General features: G+C 35.3%; 7 protein-coding genes across 7 annotated transcripts; 3 read left to right on the top strand and 4 right to left on the bottom strand.

Moving 5' to 3' along the window:
* Nucleotides 1-322: 322 nt before the first annotated feature.
* Nucleotides 323-1,663, top strand: MONOS_8323 (Eukaryotic translation initiation factor 2 subunit 2). The gene is made up of 7 exons (XM_067878727.1): nt 323-394; nt 442-666; nt 727-803; nt 854-1,005; nt 1,076-1,218; nt 1,299-1,388; nt 1,473-1,663. Exons 1-7 carry the CDS (start codon nt 367-369, stop codon nt 1,538-1,540), a joined length of 783 nt encoding a protein of 260 aa, XP_067730074.1. The 5' UTR covers nt 323-366; the 3' UTR covers nt 1,541-1,663.
* Nucleotides 1,664-4,903: 3,240 nt separating this feature from the next.
* On the bottom strand, nt 4,904-6,549 carry MONOS_1051 (uncharacterized protein; the record flags this gene model as incomplete). The annotated part of the gene is made up of 2 exons (XM_067862965.1): nt 4,904-5,019; nt 5,112-6,549. 2 exons carry the CDS (start codon nt 6,547-6,549, stop codon nt 4,904-4,906), a joined length of 1,554 nt encoding a protein of 517 aa, XP_067730073.1.
* Nucleotides 6,550-7,047: 498 nt separating this feature from the next.
* Nucleotides 7,048-16,147, bottom strand: MONOS_1050 (uncharacterized protein; the record flags this gene model as incomplete). The annotated part of the gene is made up of 3 exons (XM_067862955.1): nt 7,048-11,626; nt 11,804-13,655; nt 14,287-16,147. 3 exons carry the CDS (start codon nt 16,145-16,147, stop codon nt 7,456-7,458), a joined length of 7,884 nt encoding a protein of 2,627 aa, XP_067730072.1. The 3' UTR covers nt 7,048-7,455.
* A 552-nt stretch (nt 16,148-16,699) lies between these two features.
* Nucleotides 16,700-18,301, bottom strand: MONOS_1049 (putative Cyclic nucleotide-binding domain containing protein; the record flags this gene model as incomplete). The annotated part of the gene is made up of 8 exons (XM_067862944.1): nt 16,700-16,824; nt 16,897-17,004; nt 17,154-17,190; nt 17,314-17,354; nt 17,600-17,735; nt 17,789-17,836; nt 18,012-18,221; nt 18,275-18,301. 8 exons carry the CDS (start codon nt 18,299-18,301, stop codon nt 16,700-16,702), a joined length of 732 nt encoding a protein of 243 aa, XP_067730071.1.
* Nucleotides 18,302-18,656: 355 nt separating this feature from the next.
* Nucleotides 18,657-19,481, top strand: MONOS_1048 (uncharacterized protein). The gene is made up of 3 exons (XM_067862933.1): nt 18,657-18,795; nt 18,844-18,892; nt 18,980-19,481. The coding sequence occupies exons 1-3, from the start codon at nt 18,695-18,697 to the stop codon at nt 19,274-19,276; spliced, it is 447 nt and encodes a 148-aa protein (XP_067730070.1). The 5' UTR covers nt 18,657-18,694; the 3' UTR covers nt 19,277-19,481.
* Nucleotides 19,482-19,998: 517 nt separating this feature from the next.
* Nucleotides 19,999-24,476, top strand: MONOS_1047 (putative phospholipase A1; the record flags this gene model as incomplete). The annotated part of the gene is made up of 5 exons (XM_067862922.1): nt 19,999-20,046; nt 20,100-20,182; nt 20,266-20,650; nt 20,712-20,790; nt 21,036-24,476. The coding sequence occupies 5 exons, from the start codon at nt 19,999-20,001 to the stop codon at nt 24,191-24,193; spliced, it is 3,753 nt and encodes a 1,250-aa protein (XP_067730069.1). The 3' UTR covers nt 24,194-24,476.
* On the bottom strand, nt 24,420-26,360 carry MONOS_1046 (putative Actin, gamma-enteric smooth muscle; the record flags this gene model as incomplete). The annotated part of the gene is made up of 7 exons (XM_067862912.1): nt 24,420-24,541; nt 24,725-24,812; nt 24,977-25,240; nt 25,419-25,541; nt 25,676-25,883; nt 25,943-26,124; nt 26,347-26,360. The coding sequence occupies 7 exons, from the start codon at nt 26,358-26,360 to the stop codon at nt 24,485-24,487; spliced, it is 936 nt and encodes a 311-aa protein (XP_067730068.1). The 3' UTR covers nt 24,420-24,484.
* Nucleotides 26,361-26,484: the final 124 nt, after the last annotated feature.

Below are 26,484 nucleotides of genomic sequence, written 5' to 3'. Positions count from 1 at the left end.
GATAACATCTACCGGATTTTTCGGGCGTGATTGTAAAGAAATTATTGGAGCTTTGATTTCAGTTGAAATAAAAAATTGAGAATTTTGTAAGTTGGATGATGTTGTTGACTTTTTATAGCCAGCTTCTGAAAAAATCTCAGGATTTGATAAATGATCTTCAGACATCTACAAACAACTTAAAATTATAAAAATGCCCATATTAAAATTTTAATTTGTTAAAAACAGAATTATTCACTCATAATGATGTTATGTCTCAAAACAAAAAGATTAACAAATAGAAATAGTGATTTTTGAAAAAATTAAAAAGATAAATAATGGGCGTAAATAATCAGTGAAATATTGATTAAAAAATCAAGTATTTGAATTATGACAGAATTGAAAGATAATAAAGAATGTATGCTTTTTTTCATATTTTATTTGAGAAATTTTTTTGTTTTGCAGTAATTTCTGAGCTGTACAGCCGCTTTGGATCTTTCAAGCGCCCCAACAGACGTAGACATGTGTTTACAGCAAAAGTCAGCGAACAAGGATCTGATAATGCAAATCTTGATGGTGAAAATTCAAATGCTGAAGCTTCATCATCATCCGTGCCTTCGTCAGTTGTTCCGATTTCAGTTTCTTCTTCATTTTTTGCTGGTGAAACTGTTAACAGCACTGCAACTTCATGTATGCATTGATGCAATTTGCGTCTTTAGAATATTAATTCATTCTTTTTTTATTATAAAGCTCTTTTTGGACGTAGAAAGGCGTTTAGAAGAAATGCTTTGAAATTGGCCCGTCTTGAACCTCTAACTTATGATCAGGTTATTTCATTGTAATTTTTATATTTTTTAAATGAAATATATAAATACAGATGCTGGATCATGCATTTGAAATTTTGCAAAGAGAACATCCTGAACTTGTTCAAAGTCGTGAAACAAAGAGCACTCTTCACCTCAAGTCTTTAAATCTTCAATATGCTGGACGAAATACCATTATTACAAACTTCGAAGAAATTTGCAAAATGTTTGTAATTTTTTGGTTTCTTAAAGCAAGTTTTTATTTATTTATTTTTTTTTTTTTTATTTGTAAACAGCCTTCGACGTCCAATGGATCATGTCATGCAATTTTTATTTACTGAACTTGCTTGTAAAGGTAGTTTAACAGGAGAAAATCATTTGACATTGAGAGAACGTTATCATGAAAGAAATGTCGAGAAAACTATCAAAGAATATATTAGTGTGTTTCCTTTTATAAATTATATGAATGCTTAATGTAAAAATGTGTACTTAATTTTTTTTTTCGAATGAATATTTCAGAGGAATATATCATGTGCAAATCGTGCAAATCTCCACATACTCAGCTTCTGAAAAACGACCGTACACTTGAAATTGCTTGTGAAGAATGCCGTTTGCTAATTTGAGTCGATTATTTCTTTTTTAATGTTTAACCTTTTTCAAATTTTGCTTTTTTCTTACTATTATTTGCTTTAGACGCTTCACGTTGTGTCCAAGCCATCAAGCAGCAAGCTGCAATTACTAAAGTTAGAAAGGGTCAATAGACTTTCATCATTCTTTATAAAAAAAAAAAATTTTTTTTTTAAAAATGAATTTTAAAATTTTTCATTTTTTCATTTCTTTTTTCATTTATTTCCTTTTTGTTTTCGAAGAATTACAATTGATATAGAAATTTTCAATCATAATTTTGAGTGTTTAAAAAAATAATAATTAATAAATTAAATTAAATTAATAAAAAGCTTTCATAAAAGACAGATTTGTTAAAGTCGAAGATACTCCAAAAATAATCCGAATTCGAAAAAGGAAAATTTTCAAATTCTTAAAAAACATCTGATAGTTATCTTCACTTTTTTAATGACAGATATCAAATAAAAAAAAAATATTTTCCAGTTAATAACAAAGTGTTTATATTAGTGAATTGTGAATTATCTTGTATTTAAAAAAAAAAAATACAGATATCACACAAAATACCGGACAAAATCAATTTCACAATAACTGCAAGAGGAATAACTCAGACAATTTTCCTCAAAATATATCTCATCAATACAAACTCACTTGAGAAATAAAACTTACAAAATAGCTTCATTTGTCCTCAGAAAAAAATTATTATTTAATTCTCGGAGAAAAAGGATTTTTCGTTTTTCCGAGATGTCTATATTTCTTTGAAAAGTTCCTTTTGTTTAATATTCAAATGAAATAAAAATTACATATTTCGATCAAATTTCTGTTCCCAATCATGAAAATTCACAAAAATGGAAATAATAACATTGACAAGATTTTGTTTTCATGATAGCAAAATTTTGTGAGTGGAAACAAAAATTTGATCGAAATATGTAATTTTTATTGTATTTGAAAATTCAACAAAAGGAATTTTTCAAAAAAATTTGGACAGATTTAGAAAATAATTTTCTCTGAGCACTAACGAAGCTATTTCGAAAGTTTTGTATTTAAAAAGAGTTTGTATTAATTAGATATATTTTGAAGAAAATTGTCAGAATTATTCATATTGTTGTTATTGTGAAATCGATTTTGTCCGGTATTTTAAGCGCTGTCTGTTACGATATGAACTGAACGAGGCTGATTCCTTTGAAATCAACTTTCGTCCAAGTTTTGATCAAAATTTTTGTCTAAAAGAGATTTTCGTAAGAATATTATTTTTCATTTTTTGCTTCGTCAAAAGTTGCATGACTTCACTGTTGTGGCTTATTTTTTTAAAAAATCTCATAAAAATTAAAATTTTGATCAAAACTCGAAAGAAAGAATGATTTCAATAAAAAATTGTCCACTCTTTATAGATCAAATCTATATTAATTTTTCGTTATCTATCAAAGAAATTAGTGATTATATTAGATATCATATATTATTGCTAAAAATATGGGCTGTTATATCTGTTTCAGATGTTTAAAATGAACATTGAAAAGTGATTGATCTAATTAATAATGCCTTAACATTTTTTTCATATATAACTTTAGGTATTGCAATAATAGCCATTCATTCAGTATTTGAAAGAAAATTATTTTGCCAATGACAGAAAACTTTCAGATATTCAACATCCCGAATTATTATGATAATAAAAATAGTCACTTAAATACGAAAAATTGAACATCAGGAAAAAAAAATGTTTAACATTGTGTTAAGCAAAATTCAAAGAGTGAATAATTTCTTCCGACATTCATCACCTTCATATGAAAAAATCAATTTTCGAAGATTTTTGTTCCTCAAAAAAGAATCACTCTTTTGTCAAATAAAAATAATTGTATTGCACTCTTTCAAAAATCATCAAAAATTGTTTATTGTTCAATGACTTTCATAGAATAATTAACATTTACAATTTCATTTTTCAAAAATTCCAATTATTTCAAAGAAAAAAAAAACAAAAATTCATCAAAAATTTATCCAATGAAGACTTTTTTTTCGATTTTTACATTGTGGCTACATTTCAATAAAGAATAACAATTTATTTGTTAATTACGATGAGCCACATTTATATTGTTTTCTTTATTTGTTTTTCTCACATTGAATACAAAGCATTTGAAGTTATTAAATAAATTAAACACCTGTTTGTTTGTTGCATTTAAAAATGAAACAAGTGTGATGAGATGTTTCACTTTCAATATTTTGTTTCAAACGGAATATATCAATTTCTTTTCTTTTCTTTTCTTTTTTTTTTTTTGTTTGAAAGTATATTTAAAAAAAATTCTTTCATTATGATGAAAAATAAGATATAAAATGATAGTGAAAAAAGTTTTAAATAAATCATCGTTTTTTTTTCAATCCAGAAAAAAAATGTGTTTAGTGGAATCGAGAATTTCAACAAAGATCATGATTCAAGAAAAATAAAAAAGTTAACAATTCATTGACCAAAAACTATTTTTGTTTTAGAATGATAACATTTGGGTCAAAATATGACTTCAGGCATTTTCATTGAAAAATTAGGCACTTTTCATTGATTTTTTGAGATTAAAAAATTCAACAAAAATAGGTTTATTTTTTGAAAAACATGTGAGGTCACAAAACTTTTTGCTATTTCATCAATGATGTTTGTTTACAGTAATGAAAATCTAATTTATTTTGAAATCTGATAAAGTTTAATAATGTAATAAGCGAAACAATTTTTTAATTCTTTGCGCATAAAAAGCTTGAAAGAACGTATTTTCCCGCATTTATTTTAAATTTGAAAAAAATTATTATTGCAGGTGTTCTCCATCCATTGTTCAAAAAAATAATAATTCATTTTTCAAAGATTGATACGAAAATCACTCAAGAAAATCGTTTTTTGTGTTCATTGAAACGATTTTCATCAATCAGAAAAGAAAATAGTGTTTTAATTGTTATAATCAAAACTTTTTTTGATATGTTTTTAACCATAAAAATGACTAACATTTATGTCAATTTTTTATTTTTCTTTTTATTTATTAATTTTTTTAAGTCAGTGTTTGAAATTGAACATGGCATTATAATCTTTCAATTTTTAAATAACTTTGAAATGCTTATCCAAAAATATTATAAACAAAAATATTTACCGAAAAGTTTTTCAGGAAAAATATGATTACAAAAATAATCACACAATTATTGAATAAATGAAAATTATTTTATTTTATTTTATTTTCGTGACTTCGTAAGAAATCATTCAATGATTAAATCAAAATTTATTATCACATTCATTTATGAACAAGAATTAAAATTGCGATTTGATTTGAAACTAATGTTTGAATAAAAAACACACAAATGTTTGATTCTTGTGAAGTGTCACACTTTTGTACAAAAAAGACGAAAAAATAACTACTTGCAATGACAAAAATTGATAAACGAGTTATTTTGTATTGAATATCAATACTGACTAATCAAGCTTAGTTAAACAGAAAATTTAAAATAAAAGATGTTGAATCAAAGAAAACATAACACACTCACTCAGAATCTTCAATAACGGGAGAAATCTGAATGCAACGAGAATTCTTCTGCTGAGTCTCTATTATTAAATCGAGAAGACTTTCTTCCTTGTGATTATCAATCCAATTCATTGCTTTAAGGAAAAAAAAAACATTAAAACAAGAAAAAAGATACATCAAGAGAGAGAGATAAAATCATTTATAAAAACAATAGAAATTTCAATACCTTGAATTTCATTTCCAGAGTTTGCTTGCAACGCAATTGTTGCATGCATTTCACCTACTCCATTCTTGGTCATTGCATCTACAGTTGACTTTTGAACATCAGACAAAGTGCAAACAGTAAGAGATAACAATGTTTGCTTTTGTGGGGGTGTATGCGGAGAAAAAACAGAAGAATCCTTCACTGGGCTTGACGTTGGCGTGCTTGTTTGTTCAGACGAATATGAAGCTGAAATTTGGAGGGCACCGATTGTTCCACCAAGTTCGTTGATTCCATTTGAGCTAATTGTTGCATTTGTTCCATTGGTGCTGTTCAAGGGACTTAATCCACGCGTTGATGACGCAGAGTCCTCAGGATTGATTTTTGAGTTCGACGAAGCGTCTGCGTTCTTTGCAGAAGAAGGCAAATGAGCAAGCAAGTTAGTTCTTGCAGGTGGCTGACGAACTGGAGAGTGTGGCTGAGGAAGTGTTGTTTTTGCTTCTGGCTTCGGAACAACGGACATTGGAGTCAATGTTGTCGCAGAATTCATTGGAGATTTTATCCCACTAAACGAAGACACATGCGGAGTGCGCTGGCAAAAAGGCGGAGTGATATGTGCAGGTGACGTGAAAAATAGATCACCCGTTTGCATCAGCGAAATAGATGAAGTAGCAAAAGGAGTGATTGGAGAAAGAAAGCGAGGAGATGAAGTGGTCATTGGAGAAAGGAGTTTATTTTCAGAAGTTGGAGAATAGTCTCTTGAAAAAGACGCAGAAGAAAATGTCGATAAAAACGGCTGTGGAACAGAAACCGGTCTTCTTGCTGTAGCATGACTCGAACGCCGAAGCGGAGATGGAGATTGTAGCGCCCATGAACCAGCCACTGGAGAGCTGTTTGAAGCAACAGTATATGATGATGTGAGAGAACTAGACAGAGAAGAAGACAATGAAGACATTGAGGATGATCGAAGAGAGGAACTAGCGCGTGGAGGAGAGTTTATGGATGATAGTAGTGAAAGAGAATTTAAGGATTCTTCTGGAGCTGACTGACGATTATGATCTTCAGGCGTTGATAAGACTTGAGAATCTTGATTTCCATCACCACACTTTCGATTTTGAAGTTCTTTTTGAAAGGTTTCAATGATTTCATTCAGCTGCATAATCTCTGATTTGTTTTGCTGAACTTCATCTTCAAACTGCTTTGATTGACTTTCAATTTCTGCCTTAAGATTTGATATTTCATCATCCTTTTCTTGCAATTTTTGCTTTGCACATTGCTCCTTTTCAAGAATAACCTTTTTAATCTGCTCTATTTCAGAATTCTTTGCCAGAATCTCTGCATCCTTTTCAGCAAGTTTCTGCTTTAACAACATAATTTCATTTTCTTTTGCTTTAACAAGAGTAATTTGATAATCTACTGTAGTTTGAGAACTTTCTTCCGAACTTCCTAAAGCATCGTTCATCCGTTAACCTCGATCAATTTCAAATTTTTTCGAATCTTTTAAATAATTAATGGGTTCCCGTTTGGAATTCTAAAATTTCACCATTAATTCAACCGTAATTCATATAATGAAGCATCAAATTCATGACTCTAAAATAAATTTAATACAATGGTTGATTTTTACACATATAAAGCGACATTTTTAGTGGCTTATTTAGTATTTGTCAAATTATTTCGAAGAGAAAGAAAAATTTTTTTAAAAACAAAATATTGAATAAACCAAGAAACAACTTTGCTCTTTCAGAGTTGTTAGAAAATAATTTCATTTTTTGCAATTGCCTTTTAATGGAAGAATGAAACTGTTTGTGGTGAAAAAAAAAATTAAACCAAAGTGTTTTTAAAAAGGATTAACTTGAATGGTTATTGGAAAAGGAAACAGAATAAGATTACACAGTTGTTATATGGGAAAATAAATTCAAAAATTTTTAATTTTGAACATTATTGACAAAATTTTATAGAATTTAATTATTTTTCTCGTCATTATTCTCCATTCTTTCATCTTAAAATGAAAAAAATCAAATAAACCAATAATCACTCAACAGAATGCGAAGGATTGATATATAATGTTCAACATAACTATCTTGCTTTATTGTCAAAATCATCTTGGAGCAAGAATTTTAACCACATTTTTCATTAAACAATTTTATTTTTTTGGGCAAATGCAAGATTGATTCTGCTAATTTCGAAGTGACATGCACACAGTTCGTTTATTTGGGGTTTGTTATTATTCAAACATAAAACAAACAACTGAAAAGACGAAAATACTACGTAATTTTTACACGAAAACTATTGTGTAATTCTAAAAATATGAAGGGATTTTAACTAAAAAAATGAAAAAAAGATAAAATCATTATAAAAATACTGAGAACTAAGATGAAGATAATTGAATAGAGTCTTGAACTGAAGAATTTGAGGTTGATTCTATTGAGGAAGAGGAGGAAGAAGCTGAATCAGTATTTGTCTGAGAAGAAGAAGAGGAAGAAGGCAGTACTTCAATAGAAGCATCAGAGGCAGCATCAACATCAGTTGAAGAAGAAAGAGGAGAAGGAGAAGGAGAAGGAGAAGGAGAAGATGAAGATGAAGATGAAGATGAAGATGAAGATAAAGGCATCGAAGATGTTGCTAAGGAAGCAGAGGTATCAGAAAGTTGTGATTGAGAAGGAATATCATTCTCTGCATTTGGAGCAGAAACATGCAATTGAACAGAAGAAGAAGAAGAAGAAGAAGAAGAAGAAGAAGTTAAAGCAGAAGTTAAAGAAGAATTTGAATTAGCAGCAGAAGATGAAATAGAAGAAGTCGAAGCAGCAGCAGAAGAAGCAGAAGAAGCAGAAGAAGCAGAAGAATACGTCGTCACTGGAGGAAATGCTTGTGATTGGGTGCTTGTGGAGGAGACAGCATCAGATGAAGAGGAATCAGCTTGTGTATTGGACAATGGTTTGTTGAAAGAAGACTGAGGTTGAGGTTGAGATTGAGGTTGAGGTTGAGGTTGAGATTGAGGCGAAGGTTGAGGCTGAGGTAGAGATTGATGTGGATGTGGTGATGAAGTAGTGGTATGACTGATGTTCTGAGGGAAAGGAAAAGAAATAGAAGAAGAAGATGATAATGCAGATGAAGAGGAATGAGAAAGAGCATCATTCGACTGATGAGAAGAAGAAGAAGAAGAAGAAGAAGAAGGCGGCTGAGGAAAGCTTTTTTGTGAGGAAGAGCCAGGAAGGATGGAACTTGGTGCAATTTCAGGTTGTTGTTGACGATGTTGCTGTTGATGTGGATGTTGAAGAGGTTGAAGAGGTTGATGCTGCTGCTGAAGTTGTGGGTGGGAGATTTGAGAAGGCTGAAGAGGTTGTATTGTTTGTATTGTTTGCATTGTCTGTATAGATTGCATAGATTGCATAGATTGCACAGCTAACGGAGCCTGAGGCAAAATGTTTGTCACTTTCGGGAATGATGCTCCTTGTGAGAAATAGATTGATGCCTGCATTCCATTTGGTGGATGGAGAGTGGCCTGTGAGTGGTAAAGTGGGGTTGGGAACGATTGAGGTGGCATTTTGGGAGGAACAGAAGAAGAAGAAATAGAAGAAGAAGATGGAACAGAAGAAGAAGAATGAGAAGAAGCAACAGAAGATAAAGAAGCAGAAGGAGCTGAAGAAGGAGTGGAAGAAGAAGAAGAAGAAGAAGAAGAGGCAGCAGTGTCTGTGTGACTGGACAGTTCAGCTTCTCTGAATATGACAAGATCTCTGGCTTCTTGTTCTGCCATGTATTTCTCCGTCTTCTTCACCGGAGAAATTTCCTGTATTTCTTGTTTTTCTGTCTTTTCTGTTTTTTCTGCCTTTTCCGTCTTTTCCTGAGGATTTTGGGGTGTTTGCTTGTGTGTCTGTGGAAATGATGCCATTGCATCGTTTGATGAAGCATTGGTTGTCATCTGCTTGGTATCTGCTACGGTCTGAATGAATATCACATCGTCATCTGATTCGCATTCATGTTCCTGTTGTGATGTCGGAAGAGAATGAGATGGAAGGAGAGGAGGAATTGAAGTGAAAGAAGAAGAAGAAGAACTTTGTTGATTCATTGTCGATATGGAAGAAGAAGATGCTGAAGCGGATGAAGTGCCATCAATTGACAATGAAATTGACGATGACGATGATGAAGATGATGAAGGAAGAGGAGTAAAAGTTGAAGGAAGCTGGATTGGAGTGTGAATTGGATAAGCAGAAGAATCAGATGGATGGGGTTCTTGCATTGAAGTGAATGTTGATGGATGAAGTGGATGGTGCAAAGAAGATGAGGAAGAAATTGTTGAAATGATGGAAGATGATGGAGGATAAGGAGAGGAAGAAGATGAAACAAAAGAAACATCAGGAGCACCTTGAAAAGCCATTTGAGACATTGGCAATTGAGCAAGAAATTCATCTTTTTGTTGGGCCAATCCAAACTGCTCTGCCAGCTTCTGTATGCCTGTTGCTGACAGCATTTGCTGGATGGCCTTTTCTTGATCTGCTTTTGAGAATTGCATTGGATAGTTGTTTTTTATCACCACATTATGCATCGATTTGACCATGGCCTCTTGCTCTGGTGTCAGCCGTTCAAAATCAAATGGATCTGTTTGTTTTTTCTTTCTTGGCTTTTTTGGTGTTACCCGATTTTTTTTACTTTTTCTTTTACGTGCTGCTTTCTTTTTTTGATTCGCCAAAGCTATTTGCTTTGCGTCAATACCGTTTTTTAACGACGAGTTTTTTGCATCGTCGATCAAATTAGACTCATTTTTTTGGTTTTGAAACTGAGCAGCCGCATTTTGCGACTGCAGAGCATTGAAAAAAAGAGCATGGGGCGTTTTAGTGAAGTTATTGGCATTCACAGTGACCAATGCAGAGGAAGGCATCTGGGGAGACTGGGAGCTTATAATGGGAGGAGGCTGAGAAGATAAAGTGGATAAAGAAGACAAAGAAGACAAAGAAGAAGGGGTTGAAGGAACTGAAGATGGAGTTGAAACAGAAGTGGAAGGAGAAGAAGAAGGAGGAGTAAAAGGAGCAGCAATAGTAACGGAAGAAGAAGAAGATGATGTTGATATTGGAGTTGATATGGAAGAAGGAGCAGTAAATGACGATGCTTGTCGTGAAGGAGAAGCAGATGCCGAAGAAGGAGAAGGGGAAGGAGCAGGCAAAGAAGCAGAGGTGGAAGAAGATGATGTATTTGTTACAACAACAGCAGGAGGAGGAGGAGAAGAAGAAGTGGAAGAAGAAGGAGCAGAAGAAGCAGGAGAGGCAGAAGGTGTTGAAGGTGTTGAAGGAGCAGGAGCAGGAGCAGGAGCAGGAACTGGAGAAGGAGAAGGAGAAGAAGGAGAAGCCGAGGTTATGACAGGGAACGGATGAGATTGAAGGGCAGTTGTCTTTGACGATGAATGGTAGTATGTGGGTGCTCCGTTCGCCTTCTGAGCAAAGAAGACGATTGAGCCATTGGAGGAAGGAGAGGCAGAGGCAGAGGCAGAGACAGAGACAGAAGAAGGAGAGAAGGAAGCGATGGAAGACTGGGAAGAAGAAGAAGAAGATGATGATGATGAAGAGGAAGGAGAGGAGGAGGAAGGAACTGAAGAAGAAGAAGAAGAAGAAGAAGAAGAAGAAGAAGAAGTTGCAGAAGAAGAAGAAGGAGCAGAAGAAACAACAGCCCCACCAATCTGTGAATTCAACCCAGCAATCACAGCTAATCCACCCACTGAGTTTGCATGTGTTGCAGCAGACGCTGCTGAAGCAGCAGAGGCAGCAGAGGCAGCAGAGGCAGCAGAGGCAGCCGAAGCAGCTTTCACAGAAACGGCACCAGAAGAAGCGATCGAAGGCTGAAGAGGCTTTTGATTGAGGAGCATGGCAGTGGGGCTGGGGTTGTTGAAGGGGCCTGCATAGAAGTTCTGGTAGCGGTGGGGGTAAGGAGTGGAGGAGAGGGGTGGGTTGATGAAGTTGAATGAAGAAGAAGAAGAAGAGGAGGAGGAGGAAGATGGAGATGAAGAAGGAGAAGAGGAAGAGGAAGATGAAGGAGGAGGAACAGTAGAGGAAGTAGAAGTAACAGGAACAGACAGTGGAGCATTCACAGGGACAGCAGACATCTGAGGCTGCAAGGCAGTGGAAGAGGAAGAAGAGGAAGAGGAAGAAGAGGAAGAAGCAGCAGAAGCAGCAAACGCTGGAGAAAAGCCACATGAAAAAGCAAAAACAGCCTTTTGATTGACAGCAGTGAGAGGAAAGGGGTAGCCAACGACAGATTGAGCAATGATTTTGTTCTGTTTTGTCAGAGCAGGTGAGTGAGAGATGGATTGAGCAAGAAGAGCAGCAGGAGAAGAGGCAGACAGAGGAAGGGAGTGTGTTTGGGAACCAGATGCGGAGGAGAGGGGGAAGGAGGTGATGGAGGAAGTATTGGGATTGATAGAAGAAGAAGAAAGGGAAGAAAGGGAAGAAAGGGAAGAAGAAGAAGAAGAAGAAGAAGAGGAAGAAGAAGATAACCATTTCATTTCACTTCTGTCTAACTCGTCAATTGCGTTGGGGTTTGGCACAGGACCACTGTTTTTGCAGGAGCGTCTGGGGACAATAGGAAACTTGGCAGAAGAAGAAGAAGAAGAAGAAGAAGAAGAAGAAGAAGAAGAAGAAGAGGAGGAGGAGGAGGAGGAGGAGGAGGAGGAGGAAGAAGAAGAGGAAGAGGGTTTAGAAGAGATGACAGGAGAGGAAGCAGAGGAAAACTTGCGAGAAGAAGAAGAAGAAGAAGAAGAGGGGGAAGAAGAAGAAGATGATGATGACGACGATGATAATGAAATTGTATCATTTGAATGAGGAATAAGAGAAGCTTCAGGCACTTGCGGAAACGAAACAGAAGAAGCAGCAGCAGCAGCAGAAGAAGAAACAACAGAAGGAGTAGAAGCAGTAGAAGAAGAAGAGTTCGAATATCGTGATTTCTGTGATGAGCGTTTTTTCTGTGTAGAAGAAGAAGCAGAAGAAGCAGATGAGGAAGAAGAAGAAGAAGAAGAGGAAGTAAAAGAAGGAGAAGAGCCAATTCCAACAATTGTAGGCGAAGGAGTCGGAGAATTCGAAGGCGGAGAAGACGTCTGATAGATTGGAAGCACAACAGGAGGTTGTGTGTGGCGGGTGCGCCGACGATGGCGAGGCTTAGAGGAGAAGCTGAATGTGCTGTCAGCATCTTCTTCTTCCTCTTCTTCTTCGCCTTCGTTTTCTTCTTCCTCTTCCTCTTCCTCTTCCTCTTCTTCGTTTTCTTCATCATCGTCTTCATCTTCATTTTCTTCTTCGTCATCTCCATTTCCATCTTCTTCTCCTTCATTATTTTTATTCTTTTTGCTCCTTCTTTTACTGTTTCGTTTTTTATTTTTATTGTCATATTCTTCAATTTCATCGTCATCATCATTATCTTCTTCTTCATCTCCATATCCTTCTTCTACTCTTCTGCCATCAATTTCACTTGCGCCTTTTCTTTTCCTTCCCCTTTTCCCTTTTCTCCCTTTTCTTCTCTTTCTTTCTTCTTCCTCTTCTTCATTATCATAAACCTCTTCCTCGTCTTCTTCGATTTCTTCTACTCCATTTTCATCTGGAACAATAAATGGATGAGAAAAGGAAGAGGAAGAGGAAGAAGAGGAAGGAGAAGAGGAGGATGATGATGATATGCCCAAAGAATCAGGAATAACTTTAGTAATATCTGTTGAAGCTAATAGAGAAGATAAAGAAGAAGAAGAAGAAGAAGATGATGATGAAGAAGAAGAAGATAAAGATGAATTTATTGCAGTAGAAGCAGAAGCAGAATTAGAAGTAGAAGTAGAAGCAGCAGCAGCAGAAGAAGAAGAAGCAGGAAAAGACGAAGCAATACGCTTTTTCCTTTTTCGCTTCTTCATCTTCTTCCGAACAGTCTCAAACTGCACAATTCGATCACACAGACGATATTTCTGTGTTCTGCTGATGACTCCTCGCTTGTCTGGCAGAAGAGGAGCAGCTGAATATAAATTTGAGGAAGAGGAAGAAGAAGAAGAAGAAGAGGAGGAGAAAGAGGGAAATGAAGAAGAAGAAGAAGAAGAAGATGTTAATAAAGAAGAATATGATGAAAGAGAAGGTTGAGTGAACGAGTTTTGTGAGATAAAAGACGATTTATTGTGGTTAACTGATGCATATTTCACACAATACGCATCCAAATCCAGTTTCCCATTCAAAAGCCTTTCTCTATCTAACTCCTTCATTCTAGCAGCATTGCTAATTGCAATTTCTTCTCCTTTTTCATTCTTCTTCTCTTTCTCTTTCTCTTTTTCTTTCTCCTTCTCTCTCTCCTCTTCTCCTCCTCTCCTCTCATTCGCCAAGCTCGTCTTCAGTGCAGCTGCTGCCTCTATGCCCACCACACAGCCACACAGCCTCATCTGCCTCAGCCTCAGAATGCTCAGATAGACACGGCGTGTGGCGAAAGTGACAAGCAGAGAAGAGAGAGAAAGCTTGGCCAGCTGCTGCACCTCAGCCCCTTGGCTGTCGAAGAAGGCGCGGATGGCAGCGAGAGAGAGGGTGCAGGGCACGTTGAGGAGGAGGAGCGTGCGGCGCAGGGGGACTGGTTATAAGAGGAATGTGAATGCGAATGTGAATGCGAATGTGAATGCGAATGAGAATGTGAATGTGAATAATAAATGTGAATGAAAATATGAAATATGAATATGAAAATAAAAATTCAGACGAAAAAGAGAATAAATTGAAATCAATTAAAAGTGAAATTTTGAACAGAACAGAATTGAATAAAAAAAAATATTAAAAAAAAAATTTCTGTTTTCGACCCGAAGTTGGAGAACAAAGGAAAGAGAACTAATTTGAAATTGTAGAGTCCATGTCAGAATATTCATCATTAAATGTCTTTTATGTTTTTTTTTTTTTTTTTTTTTTTTTTTTTTTTTTTTTTTTTTTTTTTTGTTTATTTGGGACAATAAATTCATCTTGTATAATATTACGAGTGCAATATCCTTATGAACAATGGAAACATCAACAACTTCATGGATCCACTTTTTATCCTCTATTTTATTTCATTTCGTTTTCTTTTTCTCTTTTTTAATTTTTTTTTCACTATCACTATCATTATCATTATCGTTGCTAATCTCAACTCCACCTCCCATTTCTCTCTCTTTCACAACCCTTCTCACTCAAAAAACAAAACAAAACAAAACAAAACAAAAACAAAACATAGCACATACATCTTTGTGGCTGCAATACTCTTTTCTTCTTCTTATGCGGAATTTTGTGCTGCCTCTTCGGTGACTTCGGCGCTGCTGGTGCTTCCATCAATAAGGGAGCAGTTGAAAAATACAGACTCGGTGAAGTGTAACGAGAATTCGCTTTTCTCTGTCTTTTGGAGGTTAGCAATGGAGAAGGGGAAAGGGAACGAGAAGGTGAGGGAGAAGGAGAAGGAGAAGGAGAAGGAGAAAGTGAACGTGAATGTGAATGAGAATAAGAGAAAGAATGCGAATGAGAAGGAGAAAGAGAAGAGGATGAGAATGAAGAAGAGGAAGTAGATGAATAGGAAGGAGATGACGATGGCTCGAAGGAAGAGGAAGGAGAAGAAGAATAAGCTGATGGTGATGATGATGACGATATTGATGAATGTCGAGAAGAATGATGATGATGATGATGGTTGTTTGTATGATGTGAATATGAATTGGAGCTGGCAGAAGAATGAGAGGATGCAGAAGAAGAGAGAGAAGAAGACGAATGAGAATGAGAGGAAGAAGAAAAAGAGGAAGAAGATGAGATTGAACGAGATGAACGAGAAGAAATAGAAATTGAGCTGTGATGGGATTTTGAGAATGAAGAACGTTTTGATGAACGAATTGAGCGCTTCTTGTGATGAGAAGATGCAGAGGAGGAAGAAGGAGATGCAGAGGAGCTTGAAACTGAGTGGGTTTTGGATGCCTTTGAAGAAGAAGAAGAGGAGGAGGAGGAATCAGAATCAGAATCAGAATCAGAAGAAGAAGATGATGATTGCGATTCTGAATCAGACGAAGACGCAATGTAAGTAGCACCCATGGAGTCCTTCGAGCGAGACATCGAAGGCGATCTGGAAGGAGAGGGGGAAGGAGACGCTGAAGACACAGACGACTCGTCGTGCAGTGTGATGCTCTTCTTCTTGTTCTCCTCTTCTTTCTCCTTCTGCACCTGCTGCCTTGTTGTTGGTGGCACATACAGCGCCTCTTTGATCAAGAGCGAAAACAGCCTCTGCTGCTTCTGCGCGGCCTGCGCCTTCAGCGCCTCCTCCACAGCTATCTCTTCAGCTGTGCGTGCTGGCTCGCCCTGACTAGGCTGCTCTGACTTCATCTCAACGGAATCTTGAGCTTCACGCTTTGCCTCCCTTTTCCCGTGCTTCCGCTTCCGACCTTCTGACAACGGCTGGTTTGAATAGGAAGGCTTGGAAGCATCACTCACAGAAATGCTATTGTCTGCTTCTTTCACTGGCGTTTCTTGACTTTTGCCAGCTTCAATTTCTGCATTCTCTTTGTCAATCACTCTTGTTTCTTCTTTTATGAAATCTTTAATTTGATCATTCTCTTTTTCGTTCTCCTTGTCACTTTCCTTTTCTGTTGATTGCGATTTACTTTTTTTATTTTTATCTCGTTGAGAAACGGATAATTTTGAAGGGCTCTTCCTTGAATCAAAATTATTTGAGTCAGATGAAGCAAACGAAGATTTTCTTCTTCCTTCAAAACTCAAAAATGGAAGCGAACCTTGTAAAAACAACAACTCACGAGGAAGGTTCTGTGGGGCACGACGTCTTCTTTGCTTTTTCACAAAAGTTGTTTGTTCAACATACTTATGCGGTGATTCTTTAACTGATTCATTTTTATTCGTCAACTTTGGTGAAGATGTTGACATATCAAAATCATTCAAAAAACTTTGAGTTAAAGTTTTCCATTCTTGTATAGCAGGATCAGAATCATCTGATTCACTTAAACTGAACGGTGATGAAAACATTGAAGCCTCCTCATCTTCATCATCCAAATTCACAGAACAATATTGAAGTAAATCAACATCCCTAAATGATGTGTTTGCATCGCTTCTCATTATTGAACTATTTATTAACTTTTCTTGATCAAATTTGTGCGTATAATAGATTTCTTTTGCCAATATTTCGTCCAAGGATCTCTCGCTCATTTTAAAAATGATTCTGGCAAAAATATATAATTCTCTAACTTATTTCTATACGCAAACGAATGTTACAAGTTTAAATCTTGAATACCGTCGTGTTAACGATGAAATAACAAAATAAAAAATAAAATTTTGAAATATGGGTAGACGGGAAAAAAACGATGATAACTATTTATTTCGCCTTATAAAAATAAAAAATCTTTATATCATCATTTATGAACATATTAATTTTCTTGTTTAATTAAGACTTGTGAAATAATTACGAAAAATTCAAAAATGAATATGAACACAGTGAAAAACATAAAACAAGTGATCCTAAATGATCAAAAAAGTAAAAATTTGGGACCATAATTATATACTCTTTGTTTTCTTATGATGGTCAACAATATCAGACACCAATCGTTTCTAAAATAAAATGAAAATATGGTTAAAAAAGATAAACATAATATATAGAAATTATTTGTCAAATTATGTAAATAATACTTTGTATTGATCCCAATGCTGCTTTTCAACAAATAATCTTGTAATCTCTTCTCTACTCACATATCGTTTAGATGCTTCTTTCATTGCTTGAAGAGTTGAACCAGCGATAACTTGCAAAATAAGTTGAAAAACGAAGATAACATCAAAAGAAACATCCTATCAATCAAAAAGGAATGGCAAACATCTTCCAAAATCAATCCTTGATAGCACTAAACAAGTCAATGGAACGTGCGCAACGACAGAAGCTGAACGAGGAACGCTGTTTAGCAATGCCAGTTCTCCAAAGTAATCTATATGCATCAATAAACGAATTAATGAATTATTGATTGAACACAAATTCGAAAGCGAATGAATTTTTTCCATTCATTTTCAATTTAGAAACACAAAATAAATATTTGCAAATAGCATATTAATATTGAAAGAATAGAAAATTCAGAACCATTTACTCCAATCCGCGTTACTTCAACAAAACGAGGCTGAAAAGTGTCATTTCAGAAAACGCCACATTTCATCATATTTGTGAAAAAAATGAAGAACAATGAAAAAATTTTCACATTATCAAAAAAATTTTAAGAATTTTAATAAAAAAGAACACATACAATTCCTTTATATACAATTGTCATCACGATTGATGCTTTTCCTGAAAAATTCCAAACATAAAATGATAGCGAATATTGAATGAAAGACAAAAAATAAAAAAAAGATAAAATTGCAAATTCAACTTTAATAACAATGCATTTATTCATAAATTTAAAAAATAATAGAATTAATACACATTAAAAAGAAATTCAGAACAAAAAATTCTTTCTTTCTTTTCGAAACACAACCACCGTGCTTACAAATATCTGAAAGGAAAAAAAAATAATAAATTGATTCTATTCATACCGCTTACAATAAAATACATCGATGATGCGTCATCTCCTTCAGTTATTATTACTTTGTTTGGAGCGAAATGTTGCTCAGTCATAACCTCTGCCATAAGTTTAACTTCTTCATCAGTCAGATGTCTCAAAACAGAAATCTTTTGTTTTAAGATAAACAAATAAAAATGCACATTTTAATTAACATCCATACGTCCTTCAAGAAAGCTACTCTTTCAGATAATTCTCTTTCATGTTGTTGCTAACAATTTTCCGGAAACATCACAAAAAAAAAAAAAAGAAAAAGAAAAAGAAAAAGAAAGAAAGAAAGAAAGAAAGAAAAAGAAAAGAAAAAAAGAAAGAGAAAAAAAGTTATGTTAAAAAAGCCAAATATTTTAATAAGATAATATCAAGATTCCAATTTAAATGTTTCAAACCTCGAAAAGTCTTTCGTAATCTTCAGCACTTACACGAATCAGTTCTGTCTGTCCTTCTGCTGTGCAAGTTGCTGAGCGAGGTGTTTTCTTTAAAATACCTAGTTGACCAAAACCGTCTCCAGGTTGGAGGCGAACAAATCCTGTTTCTAACCTCTTTGTAACAATAATATGGCCACTCATTATTATATAAAAAGCATCTGGAGGGTCATCCTGATGAAACACTTCAAAAAATGATAGAATATATTAAAATTAGTTTTATGTACCATCATCAACGTCTCTGATGGAAACATGTGTTGCAACTTGACATAATTGCATTACATCCTAAAAAGATGCGCATTTTTTTTGAACGCGAAAAGAAAAAAATAATCTCTTGACATATGTTTTTAAAATAATATAATACATCATCCTTAAGATTGCTAACAGGGGATGTAGTCCTGAAGTTCAGAAAATTTAAAAAAAGAAAAAATATTTACTTTCTTTGTTACAAAAGGATAATAAACTTACCGTAAAAAATCATAAATAAGGCTGCATTCTGCTGAAGTTCTAGTGTTTTTTGGCTTATCTAAAATTGTTATTAATCGCTCTATTTCGTGTTTTCTAGTATCTTCTGCCATAAAAAAATTTGAAAGGGTTTCTTTTACCATAATAATTTAATTTTTGATAACGGGAATAGATAATTGGCTATGTCTTTCACCACAGATTTTACTACTGAATCTGGACATACTTCAGCTGAATTAAGACCATTTTCTCGTTCATACACACCCGGGGCGAAAATTGGAAATTGGTTAATTATTTTCTTATTTTCTTTTTCATATTTACCAATTGTATGTAGGTTTGAGGATTATTCCCAATCAAATAGATCATGCGGATTTATGACAACGGTTTTTATTTAATTGCTGTTATTCATAATGTTGAGTTTACCTATGTATATTCTGTATTTATACATTTATCTGAAATAAACAAAACAGAGTCCTGCTTTTCGAACTATGTACCAAGAGCAGACGAAGCATATTGCTGATAGATGCTATTCTACAACTGATCGTAGTTTTGTTCATCCATTACCAGTTGATGGATTTCCAAAATCGGAATATGGCGATAACTTTGTTAAACCAACCGAAATGAAACCAAGGCAATTTCGTTCTGAACGTCACTTCGAAAGAGATAAAGCAAAAATTGAAGAATATACACAACATTGGACAACAGGCAAACTTGGAGATACACAGTACCATACTGCTCATCGTGATTTTTCAAAACATAAGAAATAGATTTATGGAATTTTTGTTTATGTATTTTTTTACAAGATAATTTTTTTTTTATTAATCGTTAAACTAATATTTATTTTGCAGTATTTTATTAATTCCTGAATTGTATTTGAAAATCGCTTTTGTCATCTCACATTTCTTTCTCATAATATCTTTTTGAAAGTGTTTTCGCTTAAAGAAAAATTAGGAATAAAAATTTCTTTGTATGAAAGACGAATTTTTTTGATATCACATAGGTGGGGCATAAAGAATTGCTATTCAATATATTCGTCCACTAAATGTTTTTATCAACTGTGTAAAAATCAATTCAGAAAAAAAAAGAATGAAAATATTTATTTTTTTTGAATCAAAAATAAATTCTTGAGACAATTTTTTTAACATGAGGAATTCGTATTTCATTAATTATCCCTTTCATTACAAAAAGAAAATATTATCAAATCGAAAATTTCCACAAATTGGATGTTTGTTTTTTTATGATGGGTACATACAAAATTAACGACCATTATATTTTTTATAACATCACAAATGAAAAAAGTGCCACCCTCTGTTTTGTTAATTCCCGGTCTAGGAGGTGGATTAAATATCCTTTTACTATTTTGTTACATATGTATTTTTTTTTTTTTTTTTAAGGAAGCATTTTACAAGTTCTAAACAGAAGAACAAGCGAGATTCAGAAAATATGGCCATTGCTTTGGAATGGAAGCACACTTGCAAGCAAATATCTTATGGGGTCAATCAATGAAAGGACATTTGAGCTAGAGCATCCTGATCCAGTTTGTATTTTTTCTTATGAATTTTAAGCTCAAGCAACATCAAAATTTTGCAGGACATTGTTATTGAGCCTCCTTCACAAAATTATGGATTATATGCAATTGATAATTTAATCCCAGAAATTCCTTTTGCGAAAGGGTATTCGATATTTTATAATTACTATTGTAATTTATTGAGTTATTTTTTTTTTTTTTTTTTATTTTTTATTTTTTATTGGTTAGCGCAACTGGATATTTTAATGTATTTATTAAACTGTTCAATTTAAATGGCTACTGTTCTGGAACTTCTCTTTGGGGTTATCCTTATGATTGGAGACAAAGTCCATGTTCTGATAAGATCCAATTAGGACTTAAAAATCGAGTTAAAGAAGCATTTGATAGTTGTGGAAAGCAGAAAATTACAGTCATCACGCATAGCATGGGCGGCTTGGTGTTTAAGTGCTTTGCACATTTATATCCAGATGAAGTCTCACAATATGTTAAAAGGTGGATAGCTCTTGGTCCTCCCTTTTGTGGAGCATCAAAGATTGTCGAAGGATTAATATTTGGCTATAATTTTGATTTGCCATCGTTTATCTTATCTGGATCAATTATGAAAGAAATGATGGTTTGTTTACTTAATTTTTCCCTCCTTATTTTTGAGAAAATGCAAACATTGAATTTTTCAGCTGATGGCGCCAATGATATATTGGCTAATTCCTCCTCCAAGTGCTCCTTACTCACCAAAAGTTATTATTTTGAAAAAAGGTGTGTATACAAAACTTTTATTGCTATTTTTCCTCCATAGACAATTAAATGCGAGATGACAGTTATTTTCATTTTAATTGGAGTAATTTTTATTTGCATTTTATAAGAAAGATAATTTCTGCTTAAAAATTTATTTGTTTGAAATGTGATATTTTATTTTCAATCAGTTATTCATTTATCTATCTGTCTATCTATATATCAATTTTATTTTTAAACTATTTATCATTCATTCATTGTCTTTGCAGACGGAGCAAGAGAATGGTATTCGTTCCATTGCGACGATAACGGGAAATGCAGCGATCTCGACTCAGTTGCGCAGATCAAGGCAACAAAGAAAGGGAAGCCCAACTACGTCGATTTGTTTCTGGCTGCAGACGAGCAGATCCGGAAGCTCCTCAAAGGGGACTTCAGCAACCTTTTCGGTGCTGATAACAGCTCCTCTGATGAATCTGAAAGTGACGGCGATGCGAGCGATGAAGAGTGGGAATTGAGACATTTGCGTCTCCAGAGCTTTGCCAACAGGAAAGCGAACAGAGACGTGATCTGGCCAAAGGGAGCGTTGCAGAGTGCAAGCGAAAGAGAACAAAAGAAACAGCATCGAAGAGATTTGAGATTGAGAAGAAAAGAAAGGAGAGAGAGAGAGAAAGAGAAAGATCCCTTTGCAAACTCTGATATTGGAAAGATATTAAAACCGATCCAGCTAATCGGAGAGGTTTTGCTAAGTTCTCCTCAGTCAAACATGCGTAAAGTGACACGTGTGATGAAGAAAGTGCTTAAAAGGGATGATGATTCCTCATCAAGTGACTCTGATAGCAGTAGCGGTAGCTTTCACTTTGGCGAATTGTGGGCGGAGCGTCAAGAGAGAGAAAGAGAAAGAGAAAGAGAAAGAGAAAGAGAAAGAGAAAGAGAAAGAGAGAGAGAGAGAGAAAGAGAAGTTAGTCATCATGCTCTGAATCAAAGCGATAAACGAGAAAGAGAAAAGTCGGAGATGATATTTTATCAATGCGATTGCGGTGTTTGGGTTTCTAAGAAAGCAAAATGCACTCACAACACACATCAAAGAAGCGATTCGTATGAACACAGTGGAAGATACGAAAGAACGTATGGAGAAAGAGATGAGAGAGAATCGACTTCTCATTCATCAGATGAGGATAAAGGCATTGTGGATTCATCTTGGATTTCATTTGATCTGGACATAGAAAACGAAGAAAGTGAGCGTGGTAGCACGTCAAGCGCATCTCGAGGAAGCTCGAGTTTGTCTTTCCGTCCATATGACTCAGCATATCCTTCATCATACTCATACTCATCGGGTTTTAGTTCTTCTGATTCGTGGCGAAAACCAAATGTTTCAGATGTGTTTCAGTCGAAGGATCCCAGCTGGTATCCTGGCACAGTCACACCTCCGCGTTTTTCTCCTTCCTTCTGCCGAAACCATCTTTCGTTTCTGTTGGGGGAGCAAAGAGAGTCAGAGCATACAGATTTGTACCAAATGTTAGTAAGATCAATCGCATTGAGTTCTCTTTCAACCACTCCGTCCTCTTCCTCTGTTTCATCCGACGACTTCAGCCCATCCATTTCCGATTCTGCACAGTTCCCTTCTTCTCTGTACGACTCGCTGTCTAACCAGGCAATGCTTCTGTGTGCTCCTTCCTTCACCCCGTGCCCTCTTTCTTTCTTTCTGCGCCCAGCCACTGCATTGCCCTCCAGCTCGATCAAGCAGCACATCTTCCATTCCTCCCAGCACGAAAGCGGCAAGCTGTCAGGGGAGACTCATTTGACTGCTTCAGACATTCTTTCTTCTTTTGCTGCTGGCGATTTCTGTTTCCCGTTTCGAAGCGAAAGAATCGACACGTTTGATTCTTCTGTTAAAAATGCTAACTCTTCAGTTATTTCATGCATCCCTTCGAATTTCTGCCATCGGCACAAGTTTTATCGAATTGATCATATGCTTCTAATTCGAGGTGGATCAAAAGCAAAAGACACAGATTCTTGCGATTTTGATTCTTCTTCTTCTTCACCACTTTCGACTCTTTTGCAATTAGCTTTGTTTGCAAAGACCCACATCCCATTCACTTCTCATCTCGAGAAATTTCATCTTCTTTATAACAAACATGATCGCAACCCTTTCTCCATTAACAACTATGTTGCTTCTTTATATCCACAAACCAGAACACCTTCATATAACTTGTATGATTCAACAGCAGGCGATGGCTTTGGAAAGGGAGAACAAACCAGCATAACTCGCTCAGGGTATTCAAAATTCATTGACGATGTTTCAGAGTTAGCACGCGAAATCACAACTGCCAATTTGTATGAGCCCACAAGCTATGCTCTTTCTGTTCAGACTTCTTCGTCCTTGCGCGAACAGAAGATTGCGTCGTGGCTGCCTCAACTACTCGCTGTTGTTTTGTCTAAGCCAAAATCTTGTATCCAAAATCGCTTTTCTTCTTCTTCTCCCTCTCGTTCGTCCCCAATAGCAACTGCAGCAACCGCTGCATTGGACATCACACAATCCGTGGCAGAGTATATTGTGAAGCAGACCTATCACGACGCCAACCTTATTTCCGGAAGCGAGCTGACTCCTCCGAATCAGCTAGCGTCATCCAGAGTGAGTGGAAGCTCTCCGAGCTATTCGCATTCGTCTGATCGGTTCTTTTCCATGCAAGTCCTTCTTGCGCGCAGAGCTAAGAAAGCTGTGTGGAGGAGGCCGAATGTGTCTGACATGTGGAAGCATGTGCTGTCGGTGAGGGACAAGCCGGTGAGGGCAGGGGTGATTGGAGGCGGGGAGTGGAGGAACAAGAGGAGAAGATTTGCGATGAATGCGTCGCAAAGGGAGAGATTCGGCAGAGAACGTGAAAGGTCTTATTCGAGAACGATAACGAGAACTGAGGACGATGATGAATGGGTTGGATGTGAATTCATAACCATTTATGGATCTGGCTTGCCCACAAAGTGGCATCTTGTGGCAGAAGAGGAAAAACTCTTTCCAGGTGGAACTGAAGAAGACAAATGGTCTTCTTCTTCTTATTCTTCTTCCTATTCTTCCTCTTCCTCTTATTCCTCTTCCTCTTATTCTTCTTCCTCTTATTCCTCCTCCTCTTCTTCTTCACCGTCGCACTCATGCTCACCAACAGAAGCTACCTACTCATCTGCCATTGGCCAGACAGTACATGGAGATATGAGCCTGGGTGGCTGTGTGTGGAGCGATGTGGATGGAGATGGGACAGTCCCTTGTGTGTCTGCAGTGAGGAGCGGATTGCAGTGTGACGCGTTCTTTGAGGTCAGAGGCGCCGGCCACAAGGCGATGCTGGGGGACAGAAGAGTGCTGGCGATTGTGGCTGCGATTGAAGGCGTTGATATGTCGGTGCTAGACTTTGACGAGAAAAAAGACGGAAAGACCTGATCTGGGCATTCCTGCTGAAGATTCATTTCATCATTTGTTGAATGAACATTTTTATTTTTTGATTTTGATTTTGATTTTTTTTATTTTGTTGGTAAAGAGTATTTCTGCAAAAACTATTTGTGATTTTGCAAGAATGTTTCAGCAACAGCTGAATTATCATTGCGGATTAATGTGTTTGAGGTATTGTTTTTATTAATTATATATATATACATTCGAGCTTCTCCTTTTTTTATTGGTTTTTTCGTTGCGAAGTGAAAATGAAGTGAAAATTTTTTGTGCCTAACATTTTTATCACCAATGTGTTCGACGGCGCCCAGTATATTTGGTGTCAGGGCGCGTTTTCTTTCCCTAAAAAACACACATATAACAGAAAGATAGAAAGAAAATGCAAGAAAAAGAATGCATTAAAAAAATAAAATAAAATAAATAAGTGGAGTCAAAGGAAAAAGATTATTGTGATTGATGGTTGATACATAAAATTTAAGACACTCCTCAGCCATTTCTTAGGCTGCAAATAGGAAGCTTGCATACCATTCTACGCTGTCTTTCTTTCCGCTTCTTCACTTTTTCTCTCGAGCTTATTCTCTTGTTTCGTTTATCTCTACCACTAAATGTTTCACTAAATCAAAGAAGATATTGAATTAAAAAAAAAATTGATAAACAAGAGAAAGAGAAAAAGAGATATAAAAAGAGAAAGAGTAAGAAGTAAGAGAAAGATTAAGATAAAAAAATAAACATGAAGATAAATTCATTTCCAGAAATCATCTAAATCACTGATCAAACCGCTTCCACTCGAACTGCACCGATGATGGAGCATCGCTGTGACTTCTCCTGCTTTTTTTCTTCCCCAGGCTCGCAATGTCATCTTCTTCCCACTTTTCAGAAGATCCATCGCTTTCATCATCATCGTCATCGTCTTCTTCTTCGTCGTCATCTTCTTCATCTTCTTCATCTTCCTCTGAATCAGAATCCGATGCACCGTCCATCAACGCCTCTGGCATTTTGAAGTCGTATTTGGCTGTTCCAGAAAATAGCACAAAATACCATCTGAACGGAAACAGGCAGCCACGGCATAAACATCAAGGTTGGATAAAGGAAGTGTTACAAGAAAATTGTGGAAAATATAATGATAATGATAATGATAATGATAATAATAATAAAAGAAAGAAATAAAAATTAAATGAAAATAAAAATTGAAACTGAATACAATAAATATGTTTCAAACTTTTTTTGACGTGTAGAATTGGGATAATCACAAAGCATTCCTCCTCCAAATCCAGCAGAAATTGCCGCTTGGTGGAGGTCTCGAACTTGCTCATGTGATGCAGGATAAAATTGAAGTACAGCCCTTGAATTACAATTGCAAAAAAAAAAAAAAAAGAAAAAAAAAGAAAAGAAAAGAAAAAAAGAAAAGAAAGAAAGAAAGAAAAAGAGAAAAAAAAAATCGGGTAACATATTAAAAGTGTTCAAATTATCAAAAACCTTCCTCCCTTTACGAGGCAGTGATTAAGAGTTTGGAAAAACATTTTCAGCCGTCGACGAGGATTTGCATCCTTGAAATCTGCATTGAAAAGCCACTGAATCGTTGAAATGCTAATAATGCCATCAAAAGATCCTGGCTTAAATGGCACTCCTTCACCAATGTCAGATCTAGCAAAGTCTCCGCCTGTTTCGCGCTCTTTAGCAATTGCTGTTCAAAAAAATTTTGAAAATACCAAAAAATATAATTTGCAAAATTCTTAAGCACACCAAGCATATGTGAAGAAATGTCGATTCCAACCCAGTGCACATGCGGAAGCTCGTCAAGAACTTCCCCACTTAGCCCCGAACCGCAGCCAACATCAAGAATTAGAGCAGGCATTTTTGGAGGGAGCGCCAGAAGTTCAAGTGCCCGCAGAGCAATCTTTCTCTGAATATGGATTATTCTTGTACTAAATGGAAAATAAACAAATAAGTGAATCAAAAGATACAGCCAAAAGAATAGATAAACTTTCTTGTGTATTTTGTTGCTTCTTCTTCACCATAAAACTACAGTTTCATCATGAAAATCATTTTAAATTATATTTTTACATCTTACAAAAATTAATAAATAAACTATTTCTGGAGGGGCAATGTTTTCTGGCCTCGACATTTTTGATCAATACCATTCACACATTATTGCTTTCATAGTTATAAAAAATTTTTATTTCCACATTCATGGCCTTGTTGGGAGACATTTTCAGTTTATTCTTTTCTTTTCTTTTGTAATAATTATTTTTAAAAATCTTATGTTTTTGCGACTCGATTTAAAA

This window comes from Monocercomonoides exilis (genome assembly GCF_001643675.1).
Source record: "Monocercomonoides exilis strain PA203 chromosome Unknown scaffold15-1837935, whole genome shotgun sequence".
Lineage (NCBI taxonomy): Eukaryota > Preaxostyla > Oxymonadida > Polymastigidae > Monocercomonoides > Monocercomonoides exilis.
This window is presented reverse-complemented; position numbering and strand designations above follow the sequence as displayed.

Bases quoted from the DNA above. Each gene is read 5' to 3' on its own strand.
- MONOS_8323 (XM_067878727.1), top strand. From the start codon at position 367: ATGACAGAATTGAAAGATAATAAAGAAT. The intron at 804-853 runs GTTATTTCATTG...ATATAAATACAG, and splicing joins AACCTCTAACTTATGATCAG to ATGCTGGATCATGCATTTGA. The intron at 1,219-1,298 runs GTGTGTTTCCTT...TGAATATTTCAG, and splicing joins AACTATCAAAGAATATATTA to AGGAATATATCATGTGCAAA.
- MONOS_1048 (XM_067862933.1), top strand. From the start codon at position 18,695: ATGTCTTTCACCACAGATTTTACTACTGAATCTGGACATACTTCAGCT. The intron at 18,796-18,843 runs GTTAATTATTTT...AATTGTATGTAG, and splicing joins GGGGCGAAAATTGGAAATTG to GTTTGAGGATTATTCCCAAT. The intron at 18,893-18,979 runs GTTTTTATTTAA...TAAACAAAACAG, and splicing joins CATGCGGATTTATGACAACG to AGTCCTGCTTTTCGAACTAT.